This window comes from Sebastes umbrosus, chromosome 4 (assembly GCF_015220745.1).
Source record: "Sebastes umbrosus isolate fSebUmb1 chromosome 4, fSebUmb1.pri, whole genome shotgun sequence".
NCBI lineage: Eukaryota > Metazoa > Chordata > Actinopteri > Perciformes > Sebastidae > Sebastes > Sebastes umbrosus.
In genome coordinates this window covers 25,236,648-25,256,655 of record NC_051272.1, presented here as the reverse complement: position 1 = coordinate 25,256,655, position 20,008 = coordinate 25,236,648, and the positions used below count along the sequence as shown (strand labels likewise).

General features: G+C 39.9%; 3 protein-coding genes across 3 annotated transcripts; 2 read left to right on the top strand and 1 right to left on the bottom strand.

The window, feature by feature from the left end:
* The first annotated feature begins 2,226 nt into the window (after positions 1-2,226).
* Positions 2,227-7,251, top strand: LOC119487192 (tripartite motif-containing protein 16-like). Its single transcript, XM_037767890.1, has 6 exons — positions 2,227-2,843; positions 2,931-3,026; positions 5,140-5,385; positions 5,496-5,649; positions 5,757-5,822; positions 5,898-7,251. The coding sequence occupies exons 1-6, from the start codon at positions 2,256-2,258 to the stop codon at positions 6,425-6,427; spliced, it is 1,680 nt and encodes a 559-aa protein (XP_037623818.1). The 5' UTR covers positions 2,227-2,255; the 3' UTR covers positions 6,428-7,251.
* Positions 7,252-7,856: 605 nt separating this feature from the next.
* Positions 7,857-11,993, bottom strand: slc15a5 (solute carrier family 15 member 5). The gene is made up of 9 exons (XM_037767894.1): positions 11,636-11,993; positions 11,034-11,256; positions 9,946-10,115; positions 9,553-9,773; positions 9,254-9,440; positions 8,927-9,115; positions 8,601-8,732; positions 8,363-8,471; positions 7,857-8,252 (listed from the first exon to the last, which is right to left on the bottom strand). The coding sequence occupies exons 1-9, from the start codon at positions 11,991-11,993 to the stop codon at positions 8,111-8,113; spliced, it is 1,731 nt and encodes a 576-aa protein (XP_037623822.1). The 3' UTR covers positions 7,857-8,110.
* Positions 11,994-14,762: 2,769 nt separating this feature from the next.
* On the top strand, positions 14,763-19,950 carry zgc:153293 (uncharacterized protein LOC555710 homolog). Its single transcript, XM_037767915.1, has 7 exons — positions 14,763-14,909; positions 16,223-16,501; positions 17,053-17,197; positions 17,723-17,830; positions 17,992-18,150; positions 18,260-18,389; positions 18,595-19,950. The coding sequence occupies exons 2-7, from the start codon at positions 16,236-16,238 to the stop codon at positions 18,783-18,785; spliced, it is 999 nt and encodes a 332-aa protein (XP_037623843.1). The 5' UTR covers positions 14,763-14,909; positions 16,223-16,235; the 3' UTR covers positions 18,786-19,950.
* Positions 19,951-20,008: the final 58 nt, after the last annotated feature.

The window sequence follows — 20,008 nt, the reverse complement described above, 5'->3', positions numbered from 1 at the left end:
CACAGAGATGTACACACAAAACCGAATACATGATCTCCTAGCAGAGATGATGAGGGTTATCTCCCTGAAGATATTTGCCAAATTGAGGCCACAACATGCCCAAAAAGTAGTATAATGTAAAAATGACTCAAGTGTATTAAAGCCATTACTTGTATTTTTGCGCTTAATTTATGTATATTTAACATTTATTTTTAATCTACTACAAATAAACATACTAATTCTGCAATACTTACAATGGTATTTCAGTTTATTTATGAAAACGTGTACTTTATTATAAGTATTGTAAAGTGTAAGGCAAAAATATACATTACAGCTTTAGTCACAGCTTTAGTTCCTTTTCCACTTTAATTTGGAAAAACAACAACCAGAGAAATCATTGATACAATAAAGTCTAATTTCTGATAATGTATTGAAAATGGCCTTGAGATGATACAAAACAATGAGCATTGGATATATTTCAGGATTGCATTTGCTATTTAAGATGTTTATTCAACATTGGGCTGTAATTTAAAAGGGCTAAGTGATTATGGATGTGCAATTCACAACAATCAGGGCTCCTATTGAGAGAGTGTTGATCAATACCCTGACAAGCCAGTAGAGGTCACTGGCTAGTTGAGCCAGTGCTGGTAGAAGGGAGAATAACACTAAGTAGGAGTGAACTAGTCATGCGCCCACCTTGTCATTATCTGTATAGAAAACACTTTTCATAAAGAACAGGGACCAGATGTAAAAGTCTGTGATACATCTGCTAGAATCTAAACTAACAGTCCTCAAGGAGAGACACTGAATCCTGCTGGTTTTCTGGATACTACTAGAGTGACCTGCCTCATTTCAAGATACTGAAACTGGTCTGTAGTTGGAGCTAAAGGGGCCATGGCCACCTTGTGTGACCAACTGAGTATTGAAAACTAAATCACATCAGGATTTGCTGTGCAGAGACACATCTGTATACCATAAAACTGTGTAACATTATTGTTTAATGTCATATAAAAACAGAGTGCCTATTCTCATTAACTAAGGAGTGGTTCTCTCTTTTTCTAGCAATGAAAATAAGACGGCTGTGATAACAGCATGGATGTTATTCATTCAAGGCTGGACATGTTGATCAAGTAGTAAAATTATAATCCCCTCAGTAAACACAGTACCGAACAATCCTGATGACCTTCACTACAGCAAACCAAAGGCTGAGATGAAACAAAACAAACACAATGTAATTATCAATACATTAAACTATTTGGGAGTTACATGGTACATAAAATATTGCAGCTTTTCAGTGTTCTTCAATGTGGAAATCTGACAAAGTGCAGTAATATGTTATTGAAAGTGGAGGTCACATGACTGCTGTTTCCCTTTGTCCTTTGTTCCTGAGTGTGCTGAGTGAGTCGTTTATGCCATTTTATGTTTACTGTTATCACTGTAAAATTGTACATCTAATCTCTCTAGTTCATTCTGACATTATTATGATATATTTATGTAGGGATGCATTGATGTAGCTGTAAAATTAGAAAGTTTGTGACCTGGCAGCCATGTTGAGATCGGTTGAGGAAATGCTAAGCACCGCCCACCAGCCAGAGCACAGCCAATAGGAACGCAGGAACGCTCTCTCTCTGAAATGACCTGTGATTGGCCAAAGTCTCCCGTCACGGGCTAGATTTTCTAAAGCCTGAAAACAGAGCCATGAGGAGGTGCAGAAGTCTAGTTTTCTATCAGAACACTTGAATTACAATGTGATGAAAGGTTATTATCATTATATTATTATTAACATTCTGCCTACTGCAGGTTTAAGCTCATGAGAGCGGTGAAAGGGAACCAACACAGTAAAGTTGTAGGCAGTTGAATCAAAACAGTCAGCTGAAAGACGCCAAAGTACTCTGTGGAGCTGAGGGGGGGCTACAGAGTCAGATCATTTTCTGTGGATTCTTCACAATGTACGACCTCATTGCAGAACTCATTTAATCCATTAGAGTAGCTTACATTTTTTAAGTCTACTCTAATGTTTGATTAAAAATCTCAACTGAAGTCGAGTACGTTGACTCAAGAGACTCAAGTAGAATTTGAAACCTCCACTTCCAGTGTTGTGCAATGTTTGACTCTGATAGTGGGGTTGAGTACTTTGTTGGACACTGACACTCACACAGACCAGTCAGCACATCTGTGCCACTGAAAACAAGCTGCCAACAAGCCACTCCTCCTCCTCTTCCTCCTCCTCCTTCAGAGAAAATGAAACTAACTCCGTTAGTCTGAGTGGGAAGAAAATGGCTGACAGTCATGAATTGTTCGAGTGCTCCATCTGTCTACAGTTACTGGATGATCCTGGGACGACGGCCTGTGGACACAGTTACTGTATAAAATGCATCAGTGCCTTCTGGGATGTACATAATGACAGTGGAAGGAGTTACAGCTGCCCTCAGTGCAGGCAGACTTTCACCCCGAGGCCTGATCTGAAGAGAAACACACTCCTGGCTACCGTGTTAGAGGACCACAAGAGGACAAACAGTCTAAATGCTGCTGCTGCTGCTGCTGAAGACACCTATGCTGCACCTGGTGATGTGCCATGTGACGCCTGCACAGGGAGAAAACAAAAAGCTTGCATGTTCTGCCTGGTGTGTTTGGCCTCTTACTGTGAGACTCACCTGCAGCCTCACTTTGAGGTGCCACCATTAAAAAAGCACAATCTGATACAAGCCTCTGCAAGGATCAAAGACAACATCTGTGGCCGTCATGACAAACTCCTGGAGATTTACTGTCGCACTGATCAGCAGTTCATATGCCTGCTGTGTGTGGTGGATGAGCACAAAGGTCACGACGCAGTGGCAGTGGCAGCAGAGAAGTGTGAAATGCAGGTAATTCAGTTCAGCCACTATGCTGAAGTTATTTGTCCCCCGTCCTTTTAATGTCACTGAGGTTCTCCTGGATTTGTGTTTCAACAGAAACAGCTGGAGGGGACTAAAGAGGAAATAGCAGACCGAGTGTTGAATTCAGAGAGGAAAATGGCAGAGCTGAGGCAGGCTGCAGGCTCTATAAGAGTGAGCGCACATACAAGTACTTTTTCTATTATTCATCAATCTTTATTTTCAAAATGTTGATACAAGACAATCAATGTGCCTAGTTTGTTAACAAACGAAGAAAAGACGAAAAGGGTGTAAACTGTGTTGGGCAACAGTTGTTTCCTGCAGGGAGCATAAAGTGTGTGACAGCAAAGACATAATGCTAAAAATGTTGAGCCTCAGACACTGAAAGGAATGCTGAAAATGAAATGAAGAAAAACAGCCTGGGGTGATCTTGATCAGTGATTCCCAAAGTAGTTGGCTTGTGACTTCTTAAAGAGGACCTGTTCTGCTTTTGTGCTTCTTCCCTTTCCTTTAGTGTGTTGTATAGTTTTTTTTGTGCATGTAAAAGGTCTGCAAAGTTACAAAGCCCAAAGTCCACGCCAAAAGGAGTTCCTCTCCCCCACAGAAACACTGCTCTTGAACTGCTGAAACGCCTCACTCTTAGTCACGCCTTTTCTTCCATAACGTGGTGATGTCACCAAGTAACACTTAATATCTGCCTGGCGGGTGGTTTGGCATGCCCTCAAACCAAACTAGAGTGGAGCTGGAGCGGAGTTTGAAGAGTTTGGTTCGGTTGACCAATCGGAGCAGACTGGGCTTTCCGAGAGGACGGGTCATGAGCTCAAACAGAGCGTTTCAGACAGAGGGTGAAACGTGGTGCTGCTGCACAGCTGGTATGAGAAAAATAAAGCGTTTTTTTAACATTGAAGAATGCAAACATGTTCTAGTAGAAACCATAAATACAAGTATGAACCTGGAAATAAGCATGATAGGTCCTCTTTAAAGCACATGAGCTTGTGTTCTTGCCAAAAGTTAGATAATAAAATTGATACCACTCTCCTGTGTTTCTGTTAAATATGAAGCTACAAACAGGGGCTGGTTAGATTAGCTTAGCTTAAAGACTGGGAACAGAGGGAAACATCTAGCCCAAATCCAGAAGAATTTACTGGAGGTCATGTGCCAGACTCTTTCTTGAATGACCTGAGTCTAGGCGTCACACCTGCAGACACAAGCTTAAGGCTCCATGCTAAGCTAAAGCTAACCATGTCGTGGCAGTATCTTATTATCTGCTGTATAGACATGAGAGTGATATCAACCTTCTCATCTAACTCCAGGCAAGAAAGCGACTAAATATACAAAAACAGCAATGTTTAGAAAGTGTTGAAAAATCTATATAATGTACAATATATTTATATTTCCTGATTCCCTTGCCCATTTTATGGATATTTATTTATATATACATATATATATATTTATTCAATATCTAACAGTAACAGTACAGAAAAACTGATAAACTGTTCAATTGATCCACATAGTGAACACAATTATGAGTAATTTTGGATTAATTTTGAGCAGATTATTTCCTGTTAATATTTCAGCATCAGAAATGAGTTTTTCCTATTACTTTCAGGAACTTTTAACACAATTATTTGTCTGTATTATATATACATATATTTTTTAGTTTTTACCAATCATTCATATTTTTTATATAGGTTTCTTTTTTTTTGACAAATTCAGTATTTTCTTCTCCCTGTTGCTTGGCCTTTGTTTTATTAGCTCTGTTATTGTTTTAACTGCGTAATTTTCGAATGCAGGGTGAGGCTGTTTAGCAGAGAGGGAAGGCTCTGTTAATAAAGCTTATATTCAGGTCTTCACCATTTTTAAAATTTATATCTTAAATAATAGTCCAAACTTAACTAAATTAATTATTTTTTTCTTCTTCACATAAATGAATGAAATGTTGAAATGTAGGCCAACTATATATTTTTTTAAGAAGTTGTCTTACACCTCCTAAAGTCAAGAAGGCCTAGCGACCCCCCCTGTGAAGCTTTGGCAACCCCAGTGGGGGCCAGGACCCCCAGGTTGGGAACCAGTGCCAGAGACCACTGTCAAAGACTATAAAAAAAGTTGAATTTCAAATGTTTAACATGTTTTAAAAATGTGTAAAACCCTTTAAAAAAATCCATTACTTATCATATGTTGCAGAGTGATAGCAGGAAGTAAAGTAGCCCTGGACTGTTGTAAATATGCTGTAACTCAAAATGCCATCAGCCATAACAGGACAAATGGTGCCTGTTTCCTATACAAGGATGCTGCGTGGGAGGCGTGTGATGACTTTGAGCAACAGTGCGTGGAAAGCGTCCGTATATTCATCCACTCTGTGGAGAGAAAGCGCTCTGAGATGAGGGAGAAAGTTGGAGAAGCGGAGAAAGCCGGAGTGGACTGGACCAACAGTCATCTCAGGCAGCTGGAGCGTGAAGTGTTGGAGCTGAGGAGGAGAGAGGATGAACTCGACCAGCTTTCACTAACAGAGGACCCCATTCAGTTTCTGCAGGTGATGACATGTTTAAAGTCTTTGGGAAGTATACACTACTTTGTATCTCATTTTTGCTGCTAAATTTGAAATGGTTTTAGTCACACAATGTATTTGTTGGCCCTGTGCAGGGTTTCAAGGCCCTGGGTGGCCTCCCTGTCTTCACAGACTCACATCAAAGACTTGACCAGCTGACAGAGTTTGCCACTGCACAGACAGATAAACTGAGAAATATGTGCAACAAAGAAAAGAAAGAATTATTCAGTCATTCTGAAAAAAATATGTGTAAGTATGACCAGTTTGGGATCTCTAAACCTTATAATTAGTCCGGTCTGTTTATTTCCAGTTATTGGATGGATGGACTGATCAGTCTTTGTTTCTTTTCATCACAGTGTCATCAGAAAAGCCAAGGCGGCTTGAGGAAACATCAAGGAAATACTTTTTGACCAAATATAAAAGTAAGCATGATGTTAATTCACTTTGCACGAATATCAGCTTCACCAGCTAAACAAGTGTTTTATCTTTCCCTGCAGACTCCACAGTAGAGGTGGATCCCAGCACAGTAGCTGCATATCTTTGCTTGTCTGAGAGAAACCGTGAGATATCGTGGGGTGACAGGGACCAGGCTCACCCTGACCACCCCGACAGATTCACCTTCTATCACCAGGCTCTGTGCAAAAAGGGCCTCAAGGGCAGCCACTACTGGGAGGTGGAGTGGGATGGTGGCGTTGTGGATTTGGCCGTGTCATACAAAGGCATTGAAAGGAAGGGTACAGGCAAACATTGCTGCTTTGGCCACAATGAGCTCTCCTGGAAATTAACCTGCTCTTCTTCCGGCTGCACGTTTTGGCACAATAATCTTCACAGAGGCCAGATTCCTCCGGTTCTCTCCCGCAGAGTGGGCATACACCTGGATTACGAAGCGGGAACACTTTGCTTCTACAGTGTCTCTGACTCTGATCATTTGACACGGCTGCATCAAATCCAGACCACCTTCACTGAACCTCTCTATCCTGGCTTTTCTGTTGATTTAGGTTCAACACTGAAAATACGTAACATCTAAGCCAATGGGAAATGGACTTGCATTTATATAGCCCCTTTCTAGTCTTCCGACCACTCAAAGCGCTTTACACTACATGTCAGTATTCACCCATTCACACACACATTCACACACTGATGGCAGAGGCAAGGTGCCAACCTGCCCGTCAGGATCTAATCTAAATACTCATTCACACACCGATGGCTCAGCCTTCGGGAGCAATTTGGGATTCAGAATCTTGTCCAAGGACAGTTCAACATGTGGACTGGAGGAGCCGGGGATTGAACCCGAGTGATGGATGACCCTCTGTACCTCTGAGCCCCAGCCGCCCCAACCAGTCTATATTAACACACGTTAGCCGCAGGACTTCCTGTCATTTATGATTCAGGGATGGAAAAAAAGCACAAGAGTAGGAACATATGCAAAGTTATGCATATTTGTGTGTGCATGATTTAGAGAGACATTATCAGGCAACATGTAATATATGGGTCATTTGTACCGAGAATCTTGATTATGAATCAAAGAGTGGAAAATGGAAACTACTTCTATTATATTTTGGCTTCTCTTAAATGTTGCTAAAAACTTACCATGTTCAATTGTTGTATTTTCTTTTTATGCCTCCGTGCTGGCGACAACCGTGGCCGGAGGCATTATGTTCTCAGATTGCCGGCTGTATGTAAGCGCATTCCGCACGTAGGTCCATTCTCATGAACGCAATATATATATATATACGTGTATATATATGTATATATACACGTATATATATATATATATATATTTTGGCGGTCAAAGGTCAAAGTCACTGTGACCTCACAAAACACGTTTTTGGCCATAATTCAAGAATTCATATGCTAATTATGACAATTTCACACAAATGTCTAACAGGATAAAATGATGAAGTGATGACATTTTGGACAGACATGGATTTAAACTGCAACTTGACTGGTTGGCGGAGGCATACAACCGTGAGGCGGTAATTTCACTAATAAAAGAGACAACTATTTAACATCAGGTAGTTCAACAGACTTTATATTGTTTCATACGTTTTTGATGGTTAAACCATATTTCATATAAACCCGCTGTTCTATATGCTGTACAGTGGAATAATCTTCTTTCAAGCCTAAAATCGATCACAATTTCAAAGTTTCTCAGTAACTTGTAATTTACATAATGAAACGAGCTTGGGACATGTACAGTACACTGTGTTTTGTCTTGTGTCAGGGTTTCATGTCTTTGTTGTGTTGCTTGTTGTATGTTGGAGGACCACAATGGAAATAAGCCATTAAGGGTTTCTTGTGTTTTAATCCTTGATGATTGTAAATATCGCTACGCTTATTCTGTATTTTTATAATCAAACAAAACAATCAAGCAGAGTGTTTATGCTTAAGCTTAATAGACTCAAATAAAGGACTTTGCTAATGATACATCTCTCATTTATTTGATTTAATCTGCTATCATTTACATTTAATATTCTAAATTTAATTTGCAAATTGATCTCAACATAATTCACTCATACATGTATACAGGCCACACTGACATAAGTCAAATTGATGGTCACACATTCTGTTATATTATGAAAAACAGCCTACTTATGCACTTTCCACATACTCGATTTATATAGTTCAGCCCACAATTTCCCAAGTCACAGATTTTGACATAATAACATGCAGCGCCAGCGCCACCAACAATAGAGATAATAATGAAAACTCATAAAATAGATTCAATGGAGGCGTTTGTGTAGGAGCAATCCACGGTGTCGTAGAACCGCAGGCAGGCCTTGTAACGCAGCAGCTTCTCAGTCAGCGGGCTGATGGTCAGTGCTTTACCCTGCACAGTCAGGTCTATGTACCTGGACAACATCAGTGAGAATGAGAATGAATGTTCATTATTCAAAATGAATGATCTAATTGTAACCTGTATTCCACCTTGTAGTCCAGGTGGTTAGAGATAATACTGTACCTGCTAGATACTCTCCAAAACACGAGGGTATTAACAGCCATCAGTGTGGCCATGAGGAAGAAGAATCTCTCCAGATTCCCATCATGCAATGTGTTTGGGTAGAAGTTACCTGTAAAGGAGTGTCAATGTGGTCATGTCAGCATCAAAAAATCATGTGTGTTTTTCAGTAAAATTCCAGTGTCACTATTGTTTCGTATTGGAAGGAAACATTGCAATGCACTTTTTGTACTCATTTTACCTCCAGAGAGAAAGTACACCAGCTGAACGACGAAGGCTCCCAGAAAGCAGCCCCCTCCGTAGGACAGAGTGAGGAAGTGCAGGGAGATCCCTCTGATGTGGCTCGGTGTCAGCTGGAAAGATATAAGGGAACCTGCCGGAGGAAGTGAGAGTAGGATTGTTTGATCATCTTTCCTGCTGTGTATTTGCTGCATATTTGTGACCCTGTCTTGGCTTTTTGTATCAGTTGGTTTGTGCTAATTTGATACATCAGAAGTATTTGGGCAAGATGCACCATGTGAGACCTGCATCAAGTAAAATCATGGAGACCTTAAGTCTGACACTCACATGCAGGAGTGACGAGAGCCTCCGCGAGACCGAGCAGGATGTACTGAGGAGCCAAATGGAAACACGGCATGGACGACACCTGCAGAACTTTTCCGGACAGGGTCTGCTCCACCAGAGGGTACGATCTCCTCTGCATCTCAGACAAACCTGCCACCAGGACCGACAGGGTGGCACACGCGTGGCCCAGAGCTGGAAGGGGAGGATGGACAGGGAGGGGTGATGAGAGAAGGGGCTGCAGAATCATTACGGGAGGAAAGAGGGAGGATGAGAGAGACATTAGAATCATATGTGTGCACTAGTGGGGATGTGCAACATAGAAATACTCACTGATGACTTTTGCAGGTGCCAGAGGGACTTTTTCCATGGAGAGGTAGCAAGTGGTCACACACTCGATCAGCGGGGCTAAGAGCAGCAGAGGCAGGATGCTGATCACATTCATGGCGCCGATGGGCAACAGGAGGTTGTTCAGGTGAAGGTTTGAGTTCATCGTCTGTATGTAGTAACCTGAGGGAATCTGTAAGGGAAACATATTCTTAGCCTCCCTGCACATGATAAAAACATGGACATGGTCCTTTTTTCATGCTTTATAATAAAGGCCCACTATATTCCCAATGACCTGCACCTGCCTGTGTGATGCAGGCTTTGTAGAGCAGCTGAAGGCCATACAGAGGGAAGAGCTTGGCCAGGACTTTGACATTTTCTACATGTGTTTCGCTGTAACGGCCGCCGTTGTTCTCCTTGGCCCGGTCTAACCAAGATCCCACATCTCCACTCAGGTGACGAGAGTGGAGGCAGCACATTTTGAGAGAGTTCAAGAAAACTCCCAGTGTGGTCAATAATGATCCACCTGCAGCATGACAGACACACAAAGGCAGAAGTGTTTATTTGGTGTGATTCGTTATACATAATGTGGTGTGTATACAGTGTATTTACAAGTTCAAACAAGTACTGTATGTAGTGTGTCTAGGCCTATAATAACTGAATCATTTTATGTCTCTTTTTTATGTACAGTATCTTACCTTTCTTGGGTTTATAGGTGAGATTGTTCCGCATCATGTGAATGGCGATTAGAGCCAGCAGCACAGAGGTGAAGGGGATGAGGAAGCCCAGATTTTTGCCCACAGACTGCTGGATGTAAGCGATACCCAGAAACACCACGGTGGAATTCAGGTTGACCAACCAGTAGAACCTAAACATAAATAAAACAAATATCACACTCACTTCCTTCATGAGCATACTGATTGCAGATGTCACCAAATAACTTATGAGTAGATGGAAACATTATTTCCATTAACTTCTACATGTTATTTTTTAGCCACGCTAGCGGCGTGCCTCCAGGGATGGTAATTTGGTTTGACAGTCAGTCCGCCACTTAAATCCAGATTAAAATATCTCAACAACTACTGTATGAATTGACATGAAATTGTGTACAGGCATTCATGGTTCAAGGAAATATCTCTATTGGATGGATTCTTATGAAATTTGGTACAAACATTCATGTTCCTCTAAGGATGAATTGTAATAACTTTGGTGACCCTCTGACCTTTCATCTAGCACCATCATTAGGTCATTTTAAAGGAACAGTGTGGAACATTTCGGGTATCTATTAGCAAAAATGGAATATAATATTCATAACTATGTTTTCATGTGTATAATCATCTGGAACTAAGAATTTTTGTGTTTTTGTTAGCTTAGAATGAGCCCTTCATATCTACATAGGGAGCGGAACCTCTTAAAGGAGTCTGCCAAGTTGTTCCGACATGTTTCTACATTGACATTTTCTAACGTGAGCCGCAGAGTGCAAAACCGTGGTTTCTGATTTCCTAAAGTAGTGGCGTTACCACGGTTTTGCATTCGCCGGCTCACGTTACCATAGTATTGGAAAGGGAGGAGTGAACGGAGGGGTACTCAGTTGGTTGCAATCTGCAACCACACCATTTAATATGTCAAATTAACTCCTTTGATAACGTAACTGTAAAGAACGTCATTAGGCAGACTTCTTAAATGATGATGAAACTGAACATAGTAACAATATCAGTGGACTGTTTGGAGTCTGTTCATTGGCTAACCAAGAGAATGACTGATTTCAGATGGCAACCCCACCCACCAGTTGAAGAAGGACAGTAGCTGGTGCTGATTGTAGCACTGCAGGCTGTAGGCTCCCATGGGACAGAGGATGGCCCGGATGCCGCCAATGCCCAGCGCAGCAGCCAGGAGGCCGGTGTAGAACAAGATCTGCTGCTCCCGAGGTTCCAGCTGGTGCGTCATGTGATGAGTGTCAATGTAGAAGTCTTCGAACGGGAATGCCACCACGGGCAGCATGGCTGTGCCTAGAAAGCACAGTGATAAACAAAGGTCATGGCAGCTAGATTTCGAACAAGAGTGTGACTTCACGGAAGCAGGGCCGTGACTAAGCACCATAATGAATTACTAACGCTCTTGAAATGAGGTCACACTAAAGGTTAAGATTCATAATGTGTCATATATTAGTGCACCTTTCTTGTTCATTTCACATATTCAGATATAACTTGTCTTTTAAACTCGCTGATTTGACTCCACATTACATTATTACATCTAATCTTACATTATAGCAGACTGTCCAAGATACTGAATACTGAATCATTCTTTTCACAAGTCCCATATCACAAATGTCATCACATCAGACAACATATAAAGCTATATATATATAAGATATAAATTGTGTCTTACCAAAGAAATGAAGGAAAGCACACAAGTAAAGCACCTTGGTCCTTCCCAGGCAGGTCTCTGCAAACCACCCGACCAGAACCGGGGTCAGGGTGCTGGCTCCTACGAAGCAAAGGTTGACTGTCGCAGCCAGGTAGTTATCATAGCCCAGCTTCACAGTGCAGAAGAGAATCGTGTTGCATACAATCCCAAAGAAAGTGAATCTCTCAAACAGCTCCACCAGCAGCACACAGATGATAACTTGGAGCTTCTTGCGGGACTTCCTTGGTGGTGGCGGTCGACGGTCCGGACGGGGGGCCTGGGAGAGTCGACGCGATTGGCGTCTGCCCTCTGGCAGTCTCTGGAGGTCTCCTGTCACCATACCACCTGGCCAGCGAGCTGGCTGCTGGGCTGCTGGGCTGCTGGGTTGGCTGGATGCAGTCAGTACTGGACCACGCAGAGCTCTGAATGAGAACTCCAGACCTTTCGAGGACAGGACCAGTAGAGGCCAGAGCTAGAATCCCTCACCCTGGTGTGACTCTGGAGACACAGAGGACCAGACACACCTACCTGCACATTCTGCACGTGCTGGTGGCTGATCATCCTCCTGTGTCATAATCTTACCCAGAACTGTGGACGCCTCGCAGGGATCTGACACATACAAAGCTGTATCCAGGAGGGATGATGGATGTAGAGAGAGTCCCAGAAAAATGTATATTACCGGCAAATACAGAAATGTGGTGGTTGTTTTTTTCATTAATGACTTATGCAGAGCAGTGGTGGAGAGTAGGTTAACTAAGTACATTTATCCAAATACTGTACTTAAGTACAATTTTGAGGTAGTATTTCCATTTTTTGCTACTTTATACGTCTACATTTCAGAGGGAAATTACTTTTTACTCAGCTTTATTTATTTGACAACTTTAGTTACTAGTTACTTTGCAGATTCCGATTACTAATACAAAATATAATAAACAAATAAATTATTATCTACAGATCAAGCTACCCAGCAGTATGTAAAGTAGTTAAAATCCGCAACACCTTTACCAGCTGCAACATCAAAATAATGCTTACACATAAATGCATCATTAATTATAATCCATTAACATACATTATTCTGAAATAGGACATTCTGCATGAGTACTTTTACTTTTGATACTTTAAGTCTGTTAGATGCTAATATTTCTTTTACTAAAGTTTTGAATGCAGGGCTTTTACTTGTAACTGAGTATTCCTACACTGTGGTATTGCTAATTTTACTCAAGTAAAAAAATCAGAGAGCTTCTTCCATCACTGATACAGAGTTACTGTAATCTAGCTGTACACTGTTGGCACTTGTTTTAAAACTTTTATTTAAAAAAAATCCTGTTTATCTGAAACTCAATAATTCTTTGCAATGAACAAAGTCATAGATTAAATGATAATCAAGAACTCGGGGACACATGATCTTGCCTAATCAGTGGGCTTTCGCATGAAAAGACATAAAACAAGACAATAAATTAATTTAACGCTGCAGGTATTTACAAACACTCACAAAATGCCACATCTCTTTGTGAAAGCAGCCCATCAGTGTACGAGCTCATACTGGAGCGCCTGCTGGTAATTAGATTGATAATGTTAAGTGGGAGTGAGACAGAGTGCACAGGCAGGTTAACTCCAACTGGATCAGAGCTGCTAGATAAACAATAGCTGCCTGTTTTTGCAGTATAGGGAGTAAACTCATTGTCTGAAGCACAACCATAAAGCACAGCCCAGACAAGCACTGAACAGAATAACGCTGGAATAAAAGAGTACCTTTTCACAAAACCCTAGGATAAAAAAACTTTTTCACTCAGAAATGTTTGGTTTGACCAAAATATCTATTAAAATAAGATCAAATAAATGATTTTAAAGAATCTGCATAGATATTGTAACACCAACAACCCTTAAATAAGTAAAGCTAAATCATCTTCTAAATGTCCATCCTTTAGCATCTTACAAGCTAGTATGACAAAATGAATCAGTGGCCTTGCTTATGAATTTTAATAAGATTGTTTTCTGTAGGCCTAAATATTATTCAGATGTTTAAAAGTGTATAGACCTACTGTATATGATGATAAATCCAATTAAAGTAATCCTGATTGGAGGTAAAATTGTAATCAAGTTGAAAATTAAGAGATTCAAGAGATATTGTCTCTAACAAGAACAATTGCAGCTGCAACACCAATCAGATGCCAAGTCATTCAGATATATAATAAATAACCATTTGAAAGTACCAAATATAAACTACAATATAAAATAACAACATAAAAGTACCAAAATGTATGATGTTAAATAACTTAATAAATATAATACATAATAAGAAAGACAGCCAATGTAAAAGAAGCAAATAGGCTAAGATAAGATAAGATAAGATAAGATCAGATAAGATATTCCTTTATTAGTCCCGCAGTGGGGACATTTGCAGTGTACAGCAGCAAAGGGGATAGTGCAAAAAACAAGAAGCATCAGCTAACACAGTAAAAAAAAAAGAGCTAAACAAAGTGTAACAAAATATGAACCATTTAAATAGTATAAAAATAGGAGCAGTATATACAGTATTGACACTAACTAACTGACTATTAAAAAATTGCACAAGTGGAAAATGATATTGCACAGTGAGAATGAAATGAAATTCCACCTGAACATATTGCACGGTATGAATGAATTACACCTGAGTAGTAATAATGATAATGATATTGCACAGTCATCATACAGTTTAGTGCAGTTATTGTCAGTGTGTTTGGTGTGTAAGTGCAAGTGGTCTACTGGGAGCAGTGCTGGTTATGGAGTCTGACAGCTGCAGGAAGGAAGGACCTGTGATAGTGCTCCTTCACACACTTTGGGTGGAGCAGCCTATGTGTAATAGAATAGGGATAATATCAAAAAAATCGCACTTATATTATATGTTTATATAGGGTTAGGGTATATATGTATATGTTAGTTAGTAGGCCAAATATAATATTTACAAAAAATAAATTTTCTGTCATTTTGTGACATCCCATACTGCTTTGAAAAAAAAAAAAAATAAATAAAAATATATATATATATATTTTGATGTAGATGACGTACACATTCAATAACCATAGAAATGTCCATGAACATCTAATCACTAATGATGCTGGCAAAGCGTCACCATGGTTACAGAGGCAGCGTTCAGTTGGTTGCAGCGTGGGGGCGTGGTGTATCATGGGAAAAGAAGTTGTTAGCAAACCAGTTCCAGCGTTGGTTAAAGAGAAGAGCACAACAGCTCGACCTTTCTTCAAATAAACGCACAAAGGTGAGTTACGAAGCGGTCACAGTTCTTCCAGAGTTAGATAGAGACACTGCACACATGCACCGTGTAGTTAGCTAGCATAATACTCAGCATTAAACTTCTGTAGCACGTTAGCTAACAGTCAAGCTAACCACCGCTAGCTGTTGTTAGCTGTGAGTGCTAACGTTAGCTCCACTCTGCTAACCGTCACAACCAGCTGTTGACATCAGCATGAGTTAGTTATTACTGATATGTTCAGGTGGAATTTCATTTCATTCTCACTGTGTAATATCATTTTCCACTTGTGCAATTTAGATAATAGTCTGTTTATTGTCAATACTGTATATACTGCTCCTATTTTTATACTTCCTTCTATTTAAATGGTTCATATTTTGTTACACTTTGTTTAGCTCTTTTTTACTGTGTTAGCTGATGCTTCTTGTTTTTTGCACTATCCCCTTTTCTGCTGTACACTGCAAATTTCCACACTACGGGACTAATAAAGGAAAATCTTATCTTATCTTATCTTATCTGATCTTATCTTAGCCTATTTGCTTCTTTTTCAATGGCTGTCTTTCTTATTATGTATTATATTTATTAAGTTATTTAACATCATACATTTTGGTACATTTATGTTGTTAGTTTATATTGTAGTCTATGTTTGGTACTTTCAAATGGTTATTTATTATATATCTGAATGACTTGGCATCTGATTGGTGTTGCAGCTGCAATTGTTCTTGTTAGAGACAATATCTCTTGAATCTCCTAATTTTCAACTTGATTACAATTTTACCTCCAATTAGGAATACTTTAATTGAATTTATCATCATATACAGTAGGTCTATACACTTTTAAACATCTGAATAATATTTAGGCCTACAGAAAACAATCTTATTAAAATTCATAAGCAAGGCCACTGATTCATTTTGTCATACTAGCTTGTAAGATGCTAAAGGATGGACATTTAGAAGATGATTTAGCTTTACTTATTTAAGGGTTGTTGGTGTTACAATATCTATGCAGATTCTTTAAAATCATTTATTTGATCTTATTTTAATAGATATTTTGGTCACACCAAACATTTCTGAGTGAAAAAGTTTTTTTTATCCTGAGGTTTTGTTAAAAGGTACTCTCTTGTTCCAGCGTTCATTCTGTTCAGTGCAATCTCCCAACTGCGGGACTAATAAAGGAATATCTTATGCTATCTTATCTTAGCGTTATGTTTGTGTATTGTTCGTCACTGAAAAGCTTCATAGGTGTATTTGACAACAGCAAAACTCTGACATAACTTATGGAAAACATTCTCATGTGTGGACTTTGTGTGTTTGTCGAAGCAGACATCGGCTAGTAATGTCTGGAGGGAGGATGCCGGACTGTCCTGCCTCTGCGTCCAAGGGCTTCAGCTCGACCCCTGTCAAAGCGAGCCAAGGGAAAGACCTGCACACATCCAAGGGCTTGGACGACGGCGTCCTATCTGACGACGAAGATACATTCTCTCTGCTTTCTCCCATCTATCATGATAGTTTTGACAGTGATGAAGACCTGGAGCTCAGTCCAGCTCAGCAGACTTCACCCAGGCAGAGCGACACCTCCAGACTCAGCGTTTCACCAGACAGGTACTGCAGAAGATACTCTCTGAACCGAGTCAAAGACCACAGACTGCATGATTCAGACATACCAAATATACGTAGAATAGATAGATCGATAGATAGATAGATAGATAGATAGATAGTAACTTTGTCGATCCAGAGGGAAATTCAAGTTTCTAGCATCACAGTTCCATAGTGCAAAACATGTTAGTAAAAAGGCAGTAATAAAGTTAGTAGTACAAAGTACAAAAAAATATACCAGATATAAAAATACAAGGAGATGAAGAAAACTTTTTAAAACTGAATATAGTGCAGGGTAACAGCTGTGATACAGGACTATTAAAAAAAGTGAATATAGTGCAGAAGAGACTGTTAAAAATGAGTATAGTGCAGGGTAACTCCAGTAGCTTAGTCTATGAAAGTGCACTGTATGCATTATTATCTGTCCTGCAGACCGTCCTCCTTTGTCCCCCCCTTCCCTAAAGAAGTGTTGTATAGTTGGATGTCTCCGGGGACAAAGGATTTCCCGAGTCTGTCTGTGGAGCACTTGTATAATTGTACATTGGCTTTTGTTATAGATGTGAGCTACCAAGAACACCTTCAGTGCAGATGTTTAATGCAGCTGTGGAGCCTGCAGGCTCACCTACTCTCAGTGCATGGGAACTGTGGCTGGTGAACAAAGCCAAAGAAGACCGTTTCAAATTGGAAAAACAAGCAGAGGAGGCAAGTTAATTATAATTTATGTCACTGTATAACTACAGGAGTGGTTACTTTCCTACGTTTCTTTTGCTTTTTGTATGTTTCTATAAGGCTAGTCATAGTTTTTCCACTTCATTCTAAATTAGCCAGAAGTTTATATTTCTCCAAAACAGTTATAATCTTAGGTCACATAAATGGGTTCAGTTTAAAGTGCCTTCTACCAGTACAGAAGCTGGAAAAAACAAGCCTGTTCCACTATGGTCCTTTGTCCTGGAATGATCTGCAGGCCAAGCTTAAACTTAAGACCCTTATCTCTTTTAATGAATTTAAACTTAGAATAAAGAAAGTGGTCACTGCTAGCTGCAGTTGCATCAATTAAATTACAAACACATGACCAACATGCTGCCCTGTTAGTGTACTGTATGATGTAATGTATTATGTCGTACAAAATGTTGTCGTATATATATATATATTCTTACTACCAAACATACTTTATTATTGCATGCGATCAGAATCTCACAGTAGAACATTTTATATCTCTTGAATTAGGAGCGGTTACGGAAGGAAAAAAAAGAACAACAAGAAAGGAAGCTGGAACAGAAAAAGATCGCCATCGAAGAAAAGATCCAAGAATGGCTAAAAGTGAAAAGAGAACAGGTACGACTGTTACTTTAAACTCAGTGAAACCACACAAAGCACCACAGCAGATTAGTTGTAATTTGTCAGAACTTTGTACACAGTACTGCTACACTAATAATGCTACCCTATCCAATGCTGACAGTCTGTTAGTGTTATTTATTTTCTTCTTACAACCCCAGGAGAAGCAAGAGCAACTTCTGAAACTGAGTAAAGAGGAGGAGGAGATGCAGAGGCTGCGGGAGAAACGGAGGGTGACTGAACAGAGAGCTCAACAAAAGTACAAAGACTGGCTACAGAAGAAGAACCAAGAAAAAATAGAAATGGAAAAGAAGGAGAAAGTGTGCATCTTTTTTATTTTTCTGCTTTTAATGATAATATTTTAAAGTTAAATGTTATTATTGACAAACAGAACTGGAGAGATTCTGATAGAGACTTTTATTTTGACAGGAGGAAGCTGCCCTGAAGAAGGAGCAGGAGAAAGAGCGCCACAAGAGGGCACAGGAGAAGTTTAAGGACTGGCTGGCAAATGCCAATGAAAAAAGCAGAGCGAGTCCCAAATCACCTTGCTACCCAACAAGTAAGGTCATATGGGAATTATTAACTAGGCTTATCAATTTTTGACACCATATAATTGATAAAATCTATAATAGTAGCAATATAACTGTGTTTATGTTGGTTTCAGACTGCACCAAATGTGATTGTAGCTTATTAGTTTTATTTGCCCAGCTGATATACACTGTATTTGTTATATATCAGTATTGTATTGCTTTGATTACTTCCAGGTCCCTACGACAATTCCTACCCATCACCCAGCTTCTGCAATCCAGTCCCATGGAAGCCGATTCACGTCCCTCCTCCAGAAACGCCACTGAATAAGACAGCTGGCAAGAAATCTCAGAAACAAAGGAAATGCCAACAAAGCCCCAGCACCGCGTTTAGACTGAGAAACTCACAGTTGCTGCAGAGGAGATGACACAGCAGACCGACGTCTGTGACTGACACGGTAGCTTAGTAACGGCTCTAATATGATTTCATCACCACTCATCCACTCCACCACAGATCCTGAACTGAGACTCTACTGAATCACATAAGTATTTCTGTTCACTATTATGGATGTGGTAATTAAGCTACCATATCTTTATTTTGGTTTGTTATACTATTGTACACTGGAGCGATTTTTGTAATAATGCACAAGCACAAATTAGTTTGTACGTAAGGATGTCTGATGTTTGGGAATTGTACATGATTTTACAAAGATGTTTATAATTTATCCTGATGCTTATGTCAGCTTTCATACCATAATAATGTCTAGCATAAATGTTGTCAAAGCTAGACATTTAAAAAAACTGGGCCCAATCCCAATATCCTCACTCAGACTCACAGAGTTTGAGGAGCGTTCCCCCAAAGTCCGTGAGGGTTAAGGGCTGTCCCACTGTCAAATCGTCAGTTGCATGAGGGCTCTCACGCAGACATTTTGAGCCCTTTATGAACACTTTCCGTAAGTCTGCATTTCTGCAGACTTTGTCTGAGAGAATTACCCACAATTCTTAGCTTTGTGACATTTAAACACAGGGTTACCAGGGGAAGCCCGGAGGCGTTAAAAAAGGGTGAAAAAGAGGACGGCACACAGGTGTTCAACATGGCACAATAAATTAGCCTACACAAAAATAGTAACATTTAGGATTTAAGTTGGTACATAAAAAACACATGAAATCAGAGGAATGAAAGCAGTAGACTATCATCATATCATCATTACACACCTGGTTTATTGATCAACCATTTTTAAAATTTTGACTTTGGCAAAAACAAGTAAATTGAATATTTGACAATTAGGCTACCTCTCGTCTCGTAAGGCAAGAGCCTGGAAGACGTTCAAATTTGGCTTTAAAAAACGTAAAATAAAAACCCATCATTGCCATCGTCAAGGTAACATATGTCACAAACTGCTGTCCCATTCATATTTCTACCATTTCAAGCTCTCACACTCAACCATTCACCAGGTGACATCAGTCAAGTCCCTGAAGGTTCAGGGTTTAAGGCCTTAGGGGGGACATTGGGATTGGACCCTGGAGATTATTTATGTTTTATCCTGTAAATTTAATCAATTTTCTATTTGGATAAAAGGGACATTATCAAAGTTATTTTTCCCTGTTATTATTGTCTTATTTGTGCCATCACTCCATGGTCAACAAAACC